Source organism: Chrysemys picta, chromosome 2 (assembly GCF_011386835.1).
Source record: "Chrysemys picta bellii isolate R12L10 chromosome 2, ASM1138683v2, whole genome shotgun sequence".
In the NCBI taxonomy this organism is placed as follows: Eukaryota; Metazoa; Chordata; order Testudines; family Emydidae; genus Chrysemys; species Chrysemys picta.
The window spans coordinates 6,333,878-6,354,811 of NC_088792.1; the positions used below are offsets into that span (position 1 = coordinate 6,333,878).

Below are 20,934 nucleotides of genomic sequence, written 5' to 3' on the forward strand. Positions count from 1 at the left end.
AGGTTGTAGATCCTTGATGATGCACTGGAGAGGTTTTAATTGGGGGCTGAAGGTGATGGCTAGTGGCGTTCTGTTACTTTCTTTGTTGGGCCTGTCCTGGAGTAGGTGATTTCTGGGTATTCTTCTGGCTCTGTCAATCTGTTTCTTTACTTCAGCAGGTGGGTATTGTAGTTTTAAGAACGCTTGATAAAGATCTTGTAGGTGTTTGCCTCTGTCTGAGGGATTGGAGCAAATGCAGTTGTATCTTATAGCTTGGCTGTAGACAGTGGATCGTGTGATGTGGTCTGGATGAAAGCTGGAGGCATGTAGGTAAGTATAGTGGTCAGTAGGTTTCCGGTATAGGGTGGTGTTTATGTGACCATCGCTTATTAGCACTGTAGTGTCCAGGAAGTGGATCTCTTGTGTGGATTGGTCCAGGCTGAGGTTGATGGTGGGATGGAGCCATTTCAGATGATGATCTTCTCGATTTTTTGTTAACTTCAAATTACATATCTCGCCATGGTGCAAAAATTGGGCTAGGACAGACTTAACATTTTAATAATGTTCTTACCACAGGAAGTTCCCTCTGATTTTTTTTTTTTCCTGTGAGTATATTTTCTATAAACACAATCATAAACCCAGCCCAGGTTTTTTGATCCACAAATACATGATAGCAATGCATGAATAAGAGCATATGAAAAAGTATTTAGACTTTTCTGTGGCTCTTCTTATTGTACTAGGTGAGCATCAAAAACATCACTGAATTTATCCTAACCACCTGTATAAGGAAGGCAAGTAATATTAGCCCCAATCTACACGTAAGGAACTCAAAGGGCTCATCTTTACTGCATTGTTAGCTGGAGATATAACTTGAGTTTTGCCCCTGCGTGACTCCCATCCACACACACAAATCTCTAGATCAAGTGAAGTTGTGCTCTTAAATTCAAGCTAGCTAACCCATCAGGACTAATAACGCATGCTGTTAACACTGGAGCTAATCATGCAGTTGGGATGCAGCAGCTGGAGTTAGACCTCCTCAGTAGCTAATCCAATCACCCTGCCAATATAACCCGTGTGTACTGCTGATCAGATCACTCTGTGTAGCTCATGGTGTTTCACAGTGTGCTTGCTGCATTGGTGCCACTGTACCGGTGCAGCTGCAGTGCTTAAGTGAAGACACTGCTACGCTGACGGGAGAGCTTTTCCTGTTGGCGTAGCTACTGTCTCTCACAGAGGCGGATTAGCTATGTTGACGGGAGGAGCACTCCTGCCAACATAGCACTGTCTACGTCAGGGGTTAGGTTGGTATAACTACGTTGCTCAGGGGTGTGGATTTTTCACACCCCTGAGTGACATAGTTATACCAATAGAAGCGTGTAGTGTAGGTCTGGCCTCACGCAAGCATCTAGCTCAAGTGGAGAAACTTGGCTGTGCTAACTTGAGCTGTCTACACTGGGGACTAGGTTGGTTTAATTGCATCACTCTGGAATGTGGATTTGTCACACCCCTAGGCTATGTAGTGATACCCACCTAATTTCCTAGTGTAGACTAGGCCTAAGACTTCGACTAGTTGTGGGATTCTGGATATATTTTATCTTGAATCTTATTCTCATTAAAGCAAAAATACTTTCAACAAAACATTTATTTTTTTCCCATTTACAATTCAAATGGGAACATTTTATATAGGATTCATACTTCAAAAATTGTATCCAAGCCAATAAATCAGTATGTCAAACTCAGCAAAAAATATTGGAAATGACTGTTTCAAGCACTGTTATAAATTCTGTGTAAACACAAAAGTAAGGATTATATTTTCCCTTATAAAGAGAGGCTAATCCTAAAACCAAACCAAATAACACAAACTATCTGAAACCCACTCTGTGTTTTTGCACCTGCAATAGCACTTGCTTAGTTATCCGGTAGTTACTCTTTGCACTAATGTACTGCAAGATTTCACTTTAAGCACAGTGAGTTGTTTTTCTTTAGGATTTCTTAAACATTGATTTAACTAATTGAAAGGAAATTTGTGCACAGAGCCGAGTAGGACAAAAAGCGTTTTCTCCCCATCATTAAAATTGCAAAATGTGGTTTTTAATGGCTATTGGGTTTTCTAAGTCTAGTGCTGGAGATAAACACCTTGCCAAAAATTGTCATTTTGTGACACTGGGAAGTCCAGTGGAAAAGGCTGTAAATCAATTTCCAACCAGCTTTAAATAATAAAAAACTTTATATTTAGTATTTTAAAATAAACATTTTGTTGAAGTATTTATTAGTTTTACTTCTGACCCTAAACCGTTAAAGCAGGCTGGAAGCTAGGTTAATCTGTGCATTCAGACACTCACTGACAGCATCTCAAATGAGAGCACTTTTGAGCAAGATGGCTGCACCCAGCTTTAAATGGGGAAATGAATAATGAAATGTTTAAACCTCTTTGAAGAATATGAACTTATTTTTATTCCTGTTGACAAGCACTTATTCTCTGAACGCCTAGACTGCTGAGCTTAGTATTGCAGCCTCCCTTTAAATTAAGTTTTGTATTGAACTTTAAAAAAATGAAACTGACTTAGAGTTGAGATTTTGAAGGCAGAGGTTAAGCAGAGATTAACTTTTTTTAATGTTTACGTGCAGTTGAGTTAGAGAAATATACCAAAGAAACGGCCACCACTCAATCACAGTGGCAGAAAAGCCGCCTCCTATTATTTTGTGTAGACTTCACGTTGTTAACCATCAGTTTAGTCTTTCCCACCTGTGGAATCAAAAGGTTTTCTTGAATGCTATGTTGAAAATAGTGCATTACGTTGATTGGGACATCAAAGCACTGACAGTACACTGTGTCCGTACGACACTCAGTGGAAAGACCCTGTTCAGAGACGCTGACCGTTTCAGGGTAAGGACCATTGTGCTGTAGAGTACTGTTGACTTCAGTGAGGTTCCAACTGGGTACTTGTGTAGATCCATTAGCAGAATCTAGCCCTGTGTAAACAAAAATCAAATACAAAACAACGGGGTCTCAGCAGATTATGCTAACCTCGTCTCTTTTGTATGATGTGGAGGTGACCATTTACTGATGTGACTTAGCATTTGTGGACCTGAAAGAGGACGTGTTTTATTGGAGGCATTTTTAATAGAGGGGTACAGATGCTCAAGAATACTCTCTGAATTGGCCTACATTTATAGCCCTCACACTTTATGGAAGCATCCCCCATAACAATCTGCCTCTGTTACTTTCCAATAGGTCCGTTTTCTTTCCCAGTATGGAATGCCACTGTATCTTTTCACCTGACTCTCAGAATTATGCAGACAGAAAATTCCACTTCCACAGAGTATTAAATTAGTTTCTAGTCTTGTTAATCGGTCTGGGAAGGGCATGGATTGGAGATGCTCCCCATTAGCTATTCCAGTTAGCCTTGTAGGTAGCAGCAGGGTCTGGGTCTGATTTGAAACTAAAATAATAACAGGAGAAAATTACAAAGAAAACCTCACTGATCCAGAATGCAGCTCCACAAACTGACTCATATGCAAGTTGTTACACATATTATAGGATCATTGTCATGAAATGCATATTTTATTACAAGTAATGAGTGCAATAAGAACAAACATTTAAATGTAAATAGTGTACAATTTAAAACATGGGTGATTATGAAAGGTTTCACAATCCATAATGCTATACAATTGGTTAACATTTCATTTAAATAATTATTACTAAACACATCCAGAGGCACTTGACAAGAACACTTAGGTCACTAATCACAATTGCAATCTAAAACTCTAATCCTGCCAACACTTATGCATGTGCTTAACTTTAATCACTTTACTCATGTGAGTAAAACTAAATGTGTGTACATGTTTACAAGCTCAGGGCCCAAAATATAATCCCAGATCTAGTTCATAGAAAATACATAGACATTTTAATTGCTCAAACATAGAAAGATTCCTATTATTACATTAACTGCTCTGGTATGTAGATATAACAGTGACATACTCATTAGAAATCGTCTAAGATAAGGATGAAAGTAGTGCTAGGCATAAAAGGCATGTCACAGACGATCCTATTGACACCAAAAATGTAAATGAATATTCTAGTAGCACCAACAACGTACTATGCATTATCCACATGAGAGAGCAACAGAGAGTCCTGTGGCACCTTTAAGACTAACAGATGTATTGGAGCATAAGCTTTCGTGGGTGAATGCCCACTTCTTCGGATGCATTCACCCACAAAAGCTTATGCGCCAATACATCTGTTAGTCTTAAAGGTGCCCCAGGACTCTGTTGCTTTTTACAGATCCAGACTAACACGGCTACCCCTCTGATACTTGACACACGAGAGAGACAATTCGTGCCCTAAAGAGCTTAAAATTTTAAGAAATGTGCACTTGTGTAACTTGTATTCAAGATGAGTAAAATGCACACACATAATCAGTTTGTTCCGAGTTCTCTCTCCTAAACTGGCTTTCTCCCCTTTGTTCCTGCAGCGATGTCTTCATCTGACATTACAAACAAAGTGGTGTTGTAGATGTTGTTGTGGGAGGTCATAAATGCATCACTTAGGATTTGGCTGGAGCCTCAGAGAAAAAGAGTGATTTATTTTAATAATAATTTGTACAGAGTTTTTCAAGTGCAAAGTATGAAGTAAATAATTACATAGCACCTTTAATAATACTCTGCAGTGCTGTAGTACCTTTAATTCAGAGACCTCAAAAATACTTTAGACATTAATTTCGAGATCTCTGAAGTAGATAAGGGACATTGGTTTCACTTCACCTACCAATGAAACCAGCTCTGGGCATGGAATCAAGTTATAGCACACAATGAACACCAAACAATAGCATAGGCCAGGAAGTGAAGAAAAATACCAAGTCATCTGGAACAGGGAAAATTGTATGCATTTAAAATGTAATTACATGAGATGGAATTTGGTTAGAATCAGAGGCCTAACACATCTACCATTGTAAAAATTGCCCCAGGATTTTTAATGACCACAAGTGGACCTCTGTTTTATGTCTCATCTGAGAGGCGGCGCATCCACCAGCACAAAACCCTTAACACTATGCTGTGACATTGGTTCATGCCTCAGAGGAGCATGAATCCTTAGCCCTATTTCCTGTGGCACTCATAGCCAAGTACTGGCCAGGCCCAGTCCTGATTAGTTTGAGATCTGATAAGTTCACAAACCCTGGTAAAATGGCTGGAGGTGAGAAGCTCTGTGTAAGCAATGAACTCCTTGCTAAACAAGTGTTGAGTAAAGAGTTAAAGTAGCAAGGAGAATTTTATAAAATGGAGTTTTTTTTATTTTAGTTTCAAGGATCCGCTGGATAATTAAGTTTGAAACTTGAACAACCCTTAAAATAATGAAAGTATGTAAGGCCTGTTTTTGCTTTTAAAAAAAATTACACTAATCAATAATCGTCTCGATGTTCAGACCACTGGTGGAAAGTGCTGAGGAATAGCTAACTAATTATCTCAAGACTCATGTGAAGTAAATAATTACTCGCATTTTACATATGGGGGAACTGAGACACAGCAGTTGCAACTGACCTGAGCACCCAGTGGTACTGGATGCACTACACCAGTGTCTCTCAACCTTTCCAGATGACTGTACCCCTTTCAGGAGTCTGATTTGTCTTGCGTAACCCCAGGCTTCACCTCACTTAAACGACTTGCTTACAAAATCAGACATAAAAATACAAATGTGTCCCAGCACACGATTACTGAAAAATTGCTGACTCTCATTTTTACCATATAATTATACAATAAATCAACTGGAATATAAATAGTGTACTTATATTTCAATGTATAGTGTGTATATATAGCAGTGCAAACTAGTTGTATGAAATTTTAGTTTTTATTGACTTCATTAGTGCTTTTCATGTAGCCTATTGTAAAACTAGGCAAATATTTAGATGAGTTGATGTACCCCCCGGAAGGCCTCTGCGTACCCCCAGGGGTACATGTACCCCTGGTTGAGAACCACTGCACTAGACCATGTAGTCTCTGAATTTAAAAACTGGTTATGGTAGGATCGCATAGATTTTGCGCTCCTTTTAATGAGGCATCAGCAGCCAAATACTGTCCCAAGAGCTGTATTGGCATTTGCAACATTCTTATTTTAGGTACTTGTGGCCCCGCATTGCCATAATATTTGAGCATCTCACAAGCTCTAATTGATTTATCCTCACACACACCCTGTCAGGTAGGGAAGTGCTACTATCACCATTGTACAGATGTGGAACTAACGCCCAGAGACATTGACTTTCTCAAGATCATAGAAGAAGTTTGTGGCAGAGCAGAGAATTGAAGTTTGGTCTCCCAAGCCCCAACCTGGTGCCCTAAACACAGGACCATCCTTCTGCTATACAAAGATGTTCTGGCATGATCCGTGCTAGAGAAATTACCAGAACCAGGTGGCTAACGTCACCTGTGTTAGAAATACCAAAGACGAGCAAGTTTTGCCACAGAATAATATTGTGATAAGAAGAAAATGAATTTATTTTTAATCTGCGAAGCAGGTATTCAGTGGACAGTAGAGTAAAAAGCAAGAAATGTTCTACTTTCCCAGTACCTTCACTGTGAAATCCTCATTATTCATTTTTGTCTAATATAGCAGTAGTCAAAAATATGACGACAAATGTCACCTTACCCATGGTAACTTCTTATGTAGGGGAAAGTGAGCTGCTTCAGTAGCTCTAGAACAATGAGGAAATTCCCTTCAAGGTATTCAGAACCCTCCATTATCTCAGGCACCTTTGCAAGCATCATCAAGCAAGACAATGAGACTTACTGTGGTAGAAGTATGCAGTGTCGTCGTAGCCCTGTTGGTCCCAGGATATTAGAGACACATGGTGAGTGACAGGCCTGCCGACACGGGGAAGGGGTCAATTGCCCAGGGGCCCAGCAATTTAAAAGGTGGATGGGATAGATACATATTTTTTAATAAAAATTGCAATTTAAAAAAAGAGAGAAATCCGTTTCCTGCTGCTCTGTACAGAGCGCCTTCCCCCATTGTGCCAGTAACGGTTTTTCAGAGCACTGCTGCACCCTGCTGGTCTGGCAGAGCGTTTGCAACAGCAGCCCGGGAACCGCGGAGCTTGCTGTCTCCTCTGGTTGCTCGGGAGCCGCTATGCCTGCCGTGCTGGCCTTCCGGCTGCAGGGCTGAGGACAGGGGGACTTGAAAGAGGAACAAGCTCCCTCTGCGCTACCAGATTTCCTCCCCCGGGGCTGCAGCTCATCGCCAGACACAAGCCAGAAAATTCAGCCACCCAACTGAACCACCCTAGGTTTGCCGAGAGGCAGGTGGGGCCAGCCCCGCCCTCGCTGCCGCTAGCACTGGCTGACGAGCCACTATCCGGAGTGCAGGATAAGGGGCCACCTCCACCACTAAGCCAGAGAATGAGGCATGGGTTTTCCCTCTGCCTTATCCCCTGGTCGCCTCCTTGGAGATCTCCTGGTAGATGTGGCGGACCATGCCTACCATCTGCTCGTTGCTTTGGGTGTTGATGTCCCACAGCACCAGCTGCACAAATATTGTATTGTGTATTTTAACCTGGTTGGTCATATTCAGTTATATCTTGTATATCAAGTTTTTCCTTGTCTTTATATTACACATGAATCACGATTAGGTGTTTAATTAGCCTACTTGATACTTTAGGTGTTTTCTTACTTTGTGCTGCTTTAAATGTTTTATATATTAATTAATTTTATTCCATAATGTATGTATTTAATTTAAATATATAATTCAAAATAACAAATTCGACATCATATATTTAGGCTCACAATTTGTTTAATACTGGTGCTGTAACTGGGGAAAAAAGTTAACTAGATCAAGCAACGCCACAGCTTACGCATAGTGGGTTCTAATGTGTTATCAATAGCATAAAAGGTAGCGTTGTAAACCTCAGCTATCCCTTTCTAGGGGGGTCCATTGACTGTTCTGTCCTGGGGTCCGGAATTGCTGTCAGCAGGGCTGGTGAGTGAAGTAATATCTTTTATTGGACCTATTTCGGTGGGTAAGTAAGACAAGTTTTCTAGCTTATACAGAGCTCTTCTTCAGGTTTGGGAAACTTACTCAGAGTGTAACAGCTAAATACAAGGTGGAACAGATTGTTCAGCATAAGCAGTACTTAGGTATATCTCCATATATTAGTACTACTACTATCTCCTAGAACTGGAAGGGACCCTGAAAGGTCATAGAGTCCGACCCCTGCCTTCACTAGCAGGACCAAGTACTGATTTTGCCCCAGATCCCTAAGTGGCCCCCTCAAGGATTGAATTCTCAACCCTGAGTTTAGCAGGCCAATGCTCAAACCACTGAACTATTTCCCTGCCCCCACCCCTTGCTGAGGAATCTCTTCCACCTTGTATTTAGCTGTGACCCTCTGAGTAAGTTTCCCAGATCTGAAGAAGAGCTCTGCAAAAGCTCAAAAGCTTGTTTCACTCACCCACCGAAATTGGTCCAATAAAAGCTCTTACTTCATCCACCTTGTCTCTGTGGTAGAAGTGTGAACAGTTAAACAGTGTTGACTGCTGATGAGTTCCCTGAGCTCTACATGTAGGTCAAGCAGCAGTAGTGAGTGTTGGTAGCCAACCTCCACAGTGTGAATCAGTTCTCTTCACCCGGTGCATGGTCTTATTCAAGCATCAGAGCTAGCTCCATTCAAAGAGAATGCTGAGAGTGTGCTTAGTCATCCAATTTCCTCATCAAATTCCTTTCGTAGTAGCTGGTCGCACTATTATTCTGCCAGTGGGGTAAAGCCGGGCTTGGCCTAGAGCAGGGGTCTCAAACTCAAATGACGACGAGGGCCACATGAGAACTAGTACGTTGGCCCGAGGGCCGCATTACTGACACCTCCCCCCGTGCCGCCCTCGGCTCCGCCCCCACTCTACCCCTTCCATGAGGCCCTGCCCATTCCCTGCCCCCATTCCAACCCCTTCCCCAAAATCCTCACCCCAACTCCGCCCCCTCCCTGCCCCCAGGGGGTACAAGAGGAGTGTGGCAGGGACTCAGGGCAGGGAATTGGGGTCTGGGATGCAGGAGGGGTGAGGGGTGCGGCAGGGGGTCAGGGTGCAGGAGGGATGCGGCAGGGGGCTCAGGGCAGTGGGGGGAGCTGTGCGGGGTGGAGCAGGGGGTTCAGGGCAGGGGGTCAGAGTGCAAGGTGTGGCATGGGGCTCAGGGCAGGCAGGGAGCTGCCCTGCCCCTGCTGCGTGTCAGGTCTGAGCCGCTCTAGGTAAACGTGGGGGGCGTGAGGAGCTCGCGGGCTGCAGAAAATAACCTTGCAGGCCGGGGGGCCGCGTGTTTGAGACCCCTGGCCTAGAGCATCATCTCGTAGGTCAGGTCAGCAATACAGAGAGATCAGCTACAGGTGGGATTACATGTTGCTCAATGCTAGGCAATCCAGCTTTGACACTTTAATGCTTGAAAACATAGCAGCCTGAATCACAAAGCAGGTTTCCTTTCTTCACTATGTCCAATGAGGCTGTTGGCTTCTCGGCATGGCATAAGAAATCCCAGATCCTAAAACATCTATCTTGAGAAACACCCCCGAGCTTTGTGCCAGCAGCTGAGATCATGTGGGCTAGCTGCTTGTATTTTCCTGGGGTGCGCTGATTGAACCACAATTGTGTAACGTGAAAGGTATGACCATGCACAGTTGATGCATTTTTTCCTGGAAAAGCCTACTGGGCGGATGTGCTGAAACTGTTTGCTACGAGAGGGTCGGCTAAACATGTTCAGTCCTGGTTTCACAAACATGGTTCTGGGGCGCAGGAAGGCACTTAAGCATAAGCACCCTTTCTAGATAGGAATGCTTTCCTGATAAGTATTCTAGCTCTTAGCCCTCTAGAGCCAATACACTTACTGAAGAGTCAATTGGAATCTGTACTGGCTTCTGCATAATCCATTGTACTTCACTTCCGTTCTGATTGCAGGGGCGTGATTATTGACAATAAAATAAGAGTCACACGAGGTGGGTGAGATAATGGGCTTGTCTTCATGTACAGCAGTGCAGCTGCACCAGTGCTACCTCACTGCTGTAGCCCTTTCGTTAAGGCGCTGCTAACCCCATGGGAGAGTTTCTCCTGTCATAGTGGCTAATCCACCTCCCCGAGAGGTGGTGGCTATGGCGATGGGAGACACTGTCCTGTTGACATAGTGCTTTCTACATGGGGGGGCTACGTCGGTATAACTACGTCGCTCAGAGGTGTGGATTTTTCACATCCCTGAGCAACAGTTATACCAATAGAAGTCTGTAGCATAGACCTGGCCAGTAGCTTTTATTGGACCAACTTCTGTTGGTGGAAGAGACAGAGAAAGGCTTTCAAGTTACACACAGCTCTTCTTCAAGTCTGGACGCTTGTCTACACTTAAAATGCTACAGGTACGCCATTGTAGCGCTTCAGTATAGACGCTATCTACACCAATGGAAGGGGTTCTTCCATCGGCATAGGTAATCCACTTCCCCAAGAGGCCTAGTGCTATATACGGGCTTGTTTACACTTACCAGGGGATCGGCGATCAATGCATCAGCAGTCGATTTAGCGGGTCTAGTGAAGATTCATTAAATTGACTGCAGATCACTCTCCCATTGACTCCTGTACTCCACTGGATAGAGAAAAGTAAGGGGAGTTGACGGGAGAGTGTGTCCCGTCAATATCGCGTAGCGTGGACCCCGCAGTAAGTAGATCTAAGCTATGTTCACTTGAGTTACGCTATTCACATAATTGCATAGCTTAGATCGACTTTTCCCTTTAGTGTAGACAAGGCCTACATGGAGACTTAGGTCAATTTAACAATGCTGCTCAGAGTGTGGATTTTCACACCCCTCACGACATAGTAAATCCAACCTAATTTTCTAGTATAGACCAGATTACCTGGGAAAGGTAATCAGTGTCACAGCTAAGAGACTAACAAATTTATTAGAGCATAAGCTTTCGTGGACTACAGCCCACTTCATCGGATGCATATAGAATGGAACATATATTGAGGAGATATATATATGTGTGTATATATATCTCCTCAATATATGTTCCATTCTATATGCATCCGAAGAAGTGGGCTGTAGTCCACGAAAGCTTATGCTCTAATAAATTTGTTAGTCTCTAAGGTGCCACAAGTACTCCTGTTCTTCTTTTTGCGGATACAGACTAACACGGCTGTTACTCTGAAAAGTGTCACAGCTAAATACAAGGTGGAACAGATTAAGTATAGGAGTTAATGCATTGCAAGGGACGGCTCAAAATTAACTGGGCTGTTAACACCTCTGCAGTCATATGACAAAGGAGTGTATGTGGGTTACAGATTGTTGTAAAGAGACATAAAACCAGTATCCTTATTGAGTCCATGATTTTTGGTGTCTAGCAAAGTAATCACTGTAGGCTCCCAGGCTTATCTTTTGAAGATGTTGTGCGGGTTTCCTTTGAGGACGAGGACTGAGAGGTCATGTTCAGAGTGATCATTTTGTGAAAAGTGCTCGCCCGCAGATGATAGCGTGTTTTTGTCTTTTATCATTTTTCTGTGCGAGTTCATTCGAGAGCATAGTGATTGTCTGGTTCTACCTTCAAAGCTGTTGTGGGGCATTTGATGCGCTGGTCTGAGGTGCATCACATGTTGTGATAGGTATATTTGGATCTTGAAAGGTGTGCTGTTGGGGGGGTGAGGGGATTGATCATCGTAGCAGTGGAGATATGTCTGCGGGTTTTGCATCTGTTACAGCAGGGTCTAGTGCTGCAGTGTCAACTTCGAGAGATCAAAAATCATGAGATTGGTCCAACAATCATGACATTTTTAAAAAAGATTGACCTGTTTTTAGGTCAGTTTCTTGATTGATTTATTTATTTATTTTAACTCCCCCTGCCCATCCCCAGGGTGTGTGCCTGGGACAACTAGTGTTCACTCTCCCTTATGTATTAGATAAGGTGATTTTGGCCCCTGCTGCAGGAGCTCTCACCCCCACTTCTGCCCATCTCCTGCCATCAGTTCTGTCCCTATCCAACCCCCCTCAGTTCAGTCCCCCAGCTGCTGTCATCCGCCTATCAGTTCAGCACCCCCGCATCACCTCCCACCGTTCCCAGAACTCATCCCATCTGCTCAGAATCCACCATCAATAAAGTCCCCCCACCCCATCAGCCTTCACCCCCGTCACTTCAGCCCCCTGCAGTCCCCAGGCCATAATCCAGCTCTCCCAGCCTCACCTTTGCTCCTCATAGGGTTCTTTGCCCTCCCCAGGCCTGGGAGCTGCAGTGGGGTCCCCTCTCCCACTTCCCAGACTGGCAAGGGAGCCATCATTCCTGAGGTGAACCTGACAGCAGGCATCCCTGCCATACCCTAGGCTGACAGGATTTCTAAGTAAAATTAGCCTCACTTCCAGAACTCTCAAATGTCAGGAGGTTTTTTTCTGTTTGTTTGTTTGTTTTTTCAGCCGTGAATCCTGACATTTGAGAGTTTTATCACAAGATCATGAGTGAGGCTTCATTTTACTCAGAAATCACGTCTCTTGCGATCAGTTCACGAAAGTTGGCATATCTGGTGCTGCTTTGAGTTGATGTGTCCTGGTCTGTGAGGAGCTTGCATCTGATGGGTGTTTTTGTCTATTTTAGCATTTTCTACCCATGGGCAAAAACTTTTCACAAAACGGTCACACCATATCTGACCTCTCCCACCAACCTGCACATCTTCAAGAGTTTCCCCCACCAACACGCTCGTTGGGGGTGGGTTAATTATGTCGACGGGAGAGCTCTCTCCCGTCTGCCTAGAGCGGCTACACACAAGAACTATCTCGGCAGTGCAGCTGCATCGGTACAGCTGTGCCCGTGTAAGGGCTTGGCTACGCTTGCAAATGTAAAGCGCTGGGAGTTAAACCAGCCTTTGGAGACCGCAGCAGGGAAAACGCTGCCGTGTGTTTACACTGTCAGCTGCAAGCACACTGGTGTGGCCACATTAGCGCTCTTGCAGCGCCACAAAGAGCAGTGCATTGTGTTAGCTATCCCAGTGTGCAGGTGGCTGCAACATGCTTTTCAAATGGGGGGCGGGGTGGAGTGTGACAGGGAGTGTGTTGTGTATATGTGGGGGGAGAGACAGTGTGTTTTGGGGGGCTGAGTGTGTGTCAGCGTGCTGTCTTGTAAGTTCAGTGTTCCAGACTAATGGTTTGCTTTGTCCCGGAGCAGATAAGCATGCTGGCTGTCAGAAACAGAGCTTTGAAAGGGGATATTCCCATGCCTGCAGCGGAGTTCAAAACAATGCCAAGAGTGGCCACTTGACTTCAGGGGATTATGGGATGTTTCCGGAGGCCAATCATAGTGCAGTAATGCAATACGTTGTCCACACTGATGCCCGGGCGTTTCAGCCGGGGCGTAGCAAGCTTTATGCTTCTCGTGGAGGTGGATTACCAGGAGCACTCCAGCTGCAGAGTCCAGGCGCTCTACGTGCCTTGCCAGTGTGGACACCTCAGGAGTTAGGGTGCCCGGGGCTGCTTTAATGCGCTCTAACTTGCAAGTGTAGCCAAGCCCTAAGGTTTCTGGTGTAGACATGGCTAACCCTCTTTTGTCCTATGACTGCAGAGGTATTAATGGGCCACTTCATTTTGAATGGTTCCTTGCAACAGAGTTAACTCCTAGGCTTCCCCATCTGTTCCACATTGCATTTAGCAGTGACACTGTGATTGCCTTTCTCAGACTTGAAGCAGAGCTCTGCTTAGCTCGAACGCTTGCCTTGGCCTGGTCCATCACATCATATCTGACCTCTTCTGCTGACATAGCTACCACCACTCGTTGGGAGTGGATTAATTACGTCAAAAGGAGAGTTCTGTCCTGTCACCTTAGGGCTAATCTACACTGGCAACGTTAAAGCGCTCTGAAAAAATCACCTCCACGAGGGGTGTAGTGCGGCTCCCAGCGCGGGTGCACTGTCTACACTGGCGCTTTACAGCACTGAAACTTGCTGCGCTCGGAGTGTTGGTGTTTTTTCACACCCCTGAGCGAGAAAGTTGCAGCGCTATAACGTGCCAGTGTGGACAAGCCCTTAGAGTGGCTACATGAGAGAGCTTACAGCCGCGCAGCTGCACTGATACAGCTGCGCCACTCTAAGCTCCAGTGTAAACAGGGCCTTAAGAGGCAGAAAGAGAATGACCTAATTCAGGTCAGAGTTGGTTTACCATTAGAAAAGGCAGCCTTTGATTTTTATTTCAGTACACCTCCAACTCTTTATATTTATAGTCAACAGGAAAGATGGCAACTTTAGATCCTGCTGGCTTGAATCCTCTGCTGACATACTTTGGATTGCTGACACAGAGTGACTGTAGCGCTTGGTATGGTTGTATAAACTGAACAGATTTGATATACAAGTTATTGAGAGAAAATAAAATAGGATCTACCACAATGCCACGTTTTTAGAACTATATCTGCACTTAAGAGATCTGGACCTTTTTGTTCTGTTTACAAAGTTGTGGGACTTCTGTGATCCTTCCCACCCCACAGTTATATCAGCAGTAGTCTGTGTCCAGCTGAAAATCTGATTATTTTTCTGGCTTGCTTTGCAGGAGGTGTATCGAATCCCGAAGAAGAGTCAAGCTGAAAAGGAGACTAGTGGTATGTAGTCAAGGATACCTTTCAAGTAGCAGCTAAAACTGTAATTTCCTCCAGAGAGGATTCGTTTTCCTTGTGTCTAAAGTTGAATGCTTATCAGAGAGGTGTTGCGCGCGCACGCACACACTCACTTTTTTATTATATATATTACAATATACGGGATCCCTTGTGGTTGATGCTGTACATACACATTGTTCAAGACGGTTTCTGCCCTAAACCGTTTACAATCTAGATAGACAATACAGGCGAACTTTGGGAGAAAGGAAATATTTCTGTTTTCATTTTAAGATAGGGAACTGCAGCACAGAGAGTAAATGACTTGCTCAAAGTCACACAGTCTATGGTAAAGCTAAGAATTTAACCCACATCTCCTGAATCCCAGCCCAGTGTCTTAACTAGGAGGCCAGTGTTCCTCTCTATAGCTAATACATAATCTGATCACAGTAAGGAAATTCAGAGTGGGATGTACAGAGGCTTATCGGTACACGGACAGAGGGGGCTTTAAACTCAGAGGCTTCTCTCTGTGCCTATTGGTATTGGACTCCATACAGTGCATCTCCCGTTAACTGAATATCTTCCTTTGGTGGGTCCCCAGCTTCAGGTGTCGTACGCACCAGGCCTTAAGTCATGTTTGCTGAACCAGCTTAAAACCACTTTTCAGCAGACCAATATGAGTGGACCTGAAAGGGGTTTAAACCAATTTTGAGAATGGTACCATAGCCTGGGTAAAAGGCAAGATTAGAACATTGTTTCCAAGCTCAGTTTACATATCAGTAGCTCTTTTGTACATGGGTCCAAGGATCTCCACGCATACTGGTGTTCGATATAAACATGAAACAGAAGCAGTTTGTACCCCTAGCTTGCGATTCTGTTCTGTCTCACCAGGTCACTGATTTGTAACTTTAGCTCAGACTGTGTGTTTGCACCTGTTACTCACTGTTTCATGAGGAGAGGGGGAACTCAAAACTGGTGTGTAGTGCTTGTTACTTTTTATTTATGCACGGCCCCACAAGAACAAAATCAATTAAAACAAGATGTTAAATTACATCTAGTGCTACCTGACATGGGGGCATTTGTGGAAAGTGACTTATATGCTCTGGGCACCTTATGTTGCCCATTTGCAGGGACTAAGAGCCTGTTTTTGGTGTTTTTTGTTTTTTCCCTGACGTAAAAAAGATTGGAGCTAAAGAGGTTGTTCTCGAGCACTGCAGAAAGAGCAACCCCACTGCTCTTCACAAACAGCAATTCATGCTACAATTTACATTGATTGGGTGACCTTTGACAAATTAATTGAATTGTGCTAGCGACATTGCCAAAGGGTAGTTTTTCTGTTAGAAAATACTCTGATGCACCCTGAAGAATTAATGGCATTCTTGAGATGTGTTGGATATATTAGACATTTGCACAACCAAATCCTTGCAAATTTTCAGCTTTGCAATGATTCAGATATGAGCACTCAAGGAATTAGCTATTAATACAGTACAGCACCGTGGTATGTTATATGTGCACTCATACTGTGATAATACATTCACTTCAGAGTTCTCTTGTGGTATAATGCTGTGGCTTTCAAAAGTGAGCCATTTTTTAAAATCAAGCTCCTCTCTTGAAGCGTCTTCTCCACTTCTCTTTCCCCTTTCTATGCCTTTCCATCTGGCAGCCATACAGGAGACATTAATATTAAGACCCTATTAAAGAGAGAAAAAATAGGACACTGTTAAAGAAATTCTCTTAATGTGATAGGTGTAACTGATTATCTTGTATCCCTGCCGTTTATTCATAGCTCAGAGAGAAGTTGTGGGCTAGGTGTAGAAATTATCGGATGGGCTTCAATAGTCTTAAATTCTGATTCTATAAAAATTATTTCTTTTCACAGCTTGTAGGAGGCTCTTATTTTATGGGGCCAAATGTCCCTGTTTCCTGGTGTCCTTACTCTCCAGGTCACTTGGCAGTTCTTTCCTTTTGCATGTTTGGTACCTCTGTAATTTTGATTGTGCTTAATTCCTCTTTCCCGACCCACCCTTGCCTAAGACAGGAATCAGGATATAAGTAAGTGTTGGGGGTTGGCCGTTATGAAAAGCATCCTAGAATGTGCTTACAGTTAGCAGAAGGCATCACTCCTTGCAGACTGATAGGTGCTTCATCAGTGTGACACTGTTTTGCAGACAGACCGCGTATGCTCTGGAGATCACTATTGAAGAATCACTGATAACAGTGCAAAATATCATGACCTGTCTCACTGCAAGTGTCTTATAATTAATGTGACAGTTCCTTGATAGCTATAGTAACTTGTCAGTGCTGTAAATTGGGCGTGCACAGATCAATTGTGAAAAATGACAGTAGTGGAAAAGATATAGAGTGCCAAAAAGTTGAAGGAATATTTTGTGTTGTGTCAACATGTCTAAACACTGATTAGGACCTGTTTCTTGTTTAAAAGGGTTTTACGGAAACAATTATGTTCAAACTGTATATGAAAGAGGCCGTAGTATCAAAACGTGTCCCTAGTGATTGATACAAAGGCACACTCCGCCAGTGCACTTTGTCACCTGGGCTGATTATCTGGTGACAAAATTCAAGTTTTACCACACACACTGCGTGCTTCCCCTTGTTAAAAACTCCTAGAGTTCTTAGCCAGATGCTTTTCAAGTCTAGTAAAATACATAATCAGTGTTGAAGACTATGTACGTGCCAAGTTTTTTTATATCCAAACTTTTCAAGTGCAAAAATGCATCTAATAACCTATATTAAGGTCTGAAGACATCATTTTTCACTCTGATTACATAATTTTCTTCAAATTCAGTTGGAGGAGGAATTCCCATGGGGTCTAAGAATAAGCATGATACATTTCAGCCTGTTACGTAATACCCCAGGAAAGAGAGAAGTCACAAAAAATAGGGTGTTAAAAAGAAAGTATTGTCTCAGCCATAACTACAGTGTAGTGCTAATATGGGGCATCCTGTATTTCATTTGAGTGAATGGACCAAAAAATACACATACTACAACAGCAGCAAAGGTGAAAGCAGAAACCTACTGAAATGTAAAGACTACTTCCTTTTATCCATCTTGCTTAACAGGAGATCGTGGGAGGGATGCAGTGGGTCATAGGGACCAAACTGCTACCCCAAAGAATCCCAACCAGAGCAGAGAGAGAGACCCTGAGAGGCAGAGCCAGAGTAAAGAGAAGAAGAAACGGAGAGAGTCCTTGTCCCCACCATCTTCGGCCTACGAGCGAGGAACCAAGAGGCCGGATGACAGGCAAGTTGTCTTACTGTACCGTTTCCATCAAGGATGCTCATGCTGAGGGTTCTGATGATCCTGTGTCAGTCCAGGAGGGGAAAGGTGAATTTATTCTGCCTTTTCTAACTAAAGTTGCTAAAGATGATATTTGTGACCACCTGAAAATAAATAGGAAAGAGGAAATTTTCTATTAAATGAATACGCTGTGTGGTTATTGATAATGGACGTGGAAGCAAGTCTTTCATTTGTAGATGATGGCTTCAAATGTAGTCCGCTTCAGCTAGTATTGCTTGGAGTTGTGTAGCTACAGCTGAGAAGAGCTGACCAGACCATCACAAATACCCTTAGCGCCTCCCGTCAACTTCTCAGTGCTGCTTGGGAACGAATTATGCTGGTGGTGTTTTGGTGATGGAAGCCGTATCCAGTCCTCATTCAAAAATGACCATGAAAGTGGGAAAGTTTAGAGGGGAAGTCAGAGGGTCCCAGACTGGACTCAGAAGACTTCCCCTTAGCCTATCCAGGAGATATTGTATTTAATTTTAAATTACTTTGCACTAGGACCTGCCTGCACACTGCAGATAATAAAAGTGCAAAGCCAAAAATGAAATAACTTCCCTGGATACATAGAAAATCCTCAAAAGCACCTTTTTATATATAAAAAATTGAAATTATCCAGTAGCTATCCAGCAAAAAATAACCCAAGGAAATACATCACCAGACAGCTATTTCTCTCCCATTACCCTTCCTTCCCCTTTCTCCACAAACAGTTTCATCAGGCTGCATTTGCTCAGGTAAAGTGGCTCTTAGAAACTTATAAAAACAATTAAGATGGCTCCACATGATGGTGGTCCTTCCTGAGCAATCTGTTGGCCGTCTTCCCTGCACAGTTTCTTCACAGCTTAGCTTTGCCAGCACGTGAGAGGTTAGTGAAGCGCTGCTATTCCCGTCTTGCATACTACTTGTATAGCACGTCTCGTCTTTAAAGTTCTTTCCAGATGGCTATCTAATTAGCCCTTCAAAAATATCCTATGAGGTAGGTAAGCAGTGTCTTCATATTACATATAGGCAAACTTTAAATAAGAGGTTAGAGATGCCCTCACCTTGAAATCTAATTAATTTTTTTAATTAGTTTAAAGTAGCTTCAGTTACTACACCTGCCCCTGAGACCCTTTGCAAATTTTTTTTTTTTTTATCAAACTATCTATTTTAAAAATACTTTTCTGTGAAACATCCAGACAAAGGGGAGAACTGGCTAATTACCTATGGGAAACAGTGAAATTGACAATGCACAAAAACAATTCAGAAGTGATTTCATTTGGTTTGTATTACATTAGCAGCAAGAGGCCCTAACCAAGATCCGGGGTCCATTGTGTTAGGTGCAGTACATACACAGAGTAAGAGACAGTCCCTGCCCAGAGGAGTTCACAATCTAAATAGACAAGGTGGACAAAGGGTGGGAGGAAAGAGGTAGCATCCCCATTTTTCAGATGGGAAACTAAGGGAAAGAGAGGTTGTGACTTGGCCAAGATCACACAGGAAGTCTGACAAAACTAGGTATTGGACTCAGATCTGCTGAGTGAGCTTCAACCCCCAGTCCAAGAGGGACTTGTCACAGACCATGCAGGAAGTTAGGATTAGAATTTGAGAACCTTCTGGCTCCTAGTCCTGTGGTCCAACCACTCCTGTCTGCCTGACATTAAACTGCTTGCAACTTTAAAGTCAGAATTCATGCACACTTTCATTATTCTGATGTCATTAATACAACCCGATGGAAGTAAATGGAGTGGCGGACAATAAGAGGAGACATTGACATACAGAAAGTTGGTTGGGAACAGTGTGGCAACCTACTGAAATTTTAATAGTTATGGTCCATGTTTAATATAATATATATATTCCTTCTGCAGGATTAGCAAATACCGCCATGTTTGGAGGGAGAAAAGTCCTGTTAAATATAACAAATGGCTAAAAGTATGTCCCAAGTATTGAGCATGAGCCATATGTGTACGTTAACAATGTCAAATCACACTACAGAATATCCTTTAGTTTTCATGTGGACCCTTAAACTGCCCGGGCTAGCAACTGCTGTCATCTGGATGGTTATTTTTCAAGTGCTGTATGTGAGTGTGGAATTGTGTAGAGACTAAAGGAAATAAAATGGCCCCTGCTCAGAGAGCCAAGATACTGTGAGCCAATGTTGACGGCTGGAGAGACAAATGTGACGGCTGGTGGAGCGGGTTGGGCAAGTGGAGCAGAGTGGGTAGAGCTGTTCACAGAAAAGAAGGAGTTGAGAATTATGAATAAGCGAGACTTGGAGATGATGAAAGGCAGCAGAGGTCTGTGGCCTTAATAAACGTTACATTAAGTATGTGGGATTCTTGGGGGCAAGACAGAACTCTTGTTCTGACTATCTAAAATGTCAGCACACATCCTTGTTAAAGCCAGTACCAAGCCAGTCAAGGTCTACTATATGGACTTCAGAAGAATTGATTACAAAGAAGTCCCATTTTTCAAATAACCCAGCATTCCATTGTCCTCATGTTATTCTCTATTAAGCACGTTTGAAAGGCCAGCATAAAAATTGGAGTATAAATCCACAAAAAATAGCCATTTGCAGAACAAAAACCAAACACATGATTGGAGGCAGAAGTCAAGATGGATGAATTACTAACATATATAAAGAGAGATAAAAAGGCAAAAAGCCCAGGAAACATGAGACAAGGTAAACTTCATGGCAGGAAAGTTCTTGTTATAGCAAAAGGAAGATTAGAAAAACAGAAAATACTGACTAGCAAATGATTGAGCATGAGTGGTCTCTGGTGCTAGAGATCAGGAAGCCCTTTCTTTGCATGTTCTTCCCAGATGCACCCTCTTTGTGTAAACAGCGACTTTGTATAAGAGGAAAATATGCAAAATGTAGCATGGCAAAAATGAGGCTTGGCAAATGAGGGGATCACTGCCCTTAGAGGCATCCTAATAATAATTAATCTGACCCCATCTCGTAATATGGGCCAATCAGTCTGTAGCTAGGGCACTTTGGATAGTACTTCATTCCAAAAAACTGTATGAAATCCATATAGTGGAGGTGAGCAGAACAGATGATGTCAGAGGGGTGAAGAACTCCAAAGATGTTCTCAGAACACTGGAGGA

At 43.2% G+C, this 20,934-nt stretch overlaps 1 protein-coding gene across 10 annotated transcripts in view; it reads left to right on the top strand.

Annotated features, from left to right (window-relative positions):
* Window positions 1-20,934, top strand: part of SETD2 (SET domain containing 2, histone lysine methyltransferase) — a 143,915-nt gene that overhangs the window by 70,027 nt on the left and 52,954 nt on the right. For all 10 annotated transcript variants that reach the window (XR_010598164.1, XR_010598166.1, XR_010598165.1 and 7 more), the window contains 2 exons: window positions 14,508-14,556; window positions 17,625-17,805. Coding sequence is in view for 6 of the 10 variants with exons in the window: in XM_065582561.1 (XP_065438633.1) it covers window positions 14,508-14,556; window positions 17,625-17,805 (230 nt within the window). In the remaining 4 variants the exon portion in view is untranslated. The remainder of the gene's footprint in view (window positions 1-14,507; window positions 14,557-17,624; window positions 17,806-20,934) is intronic.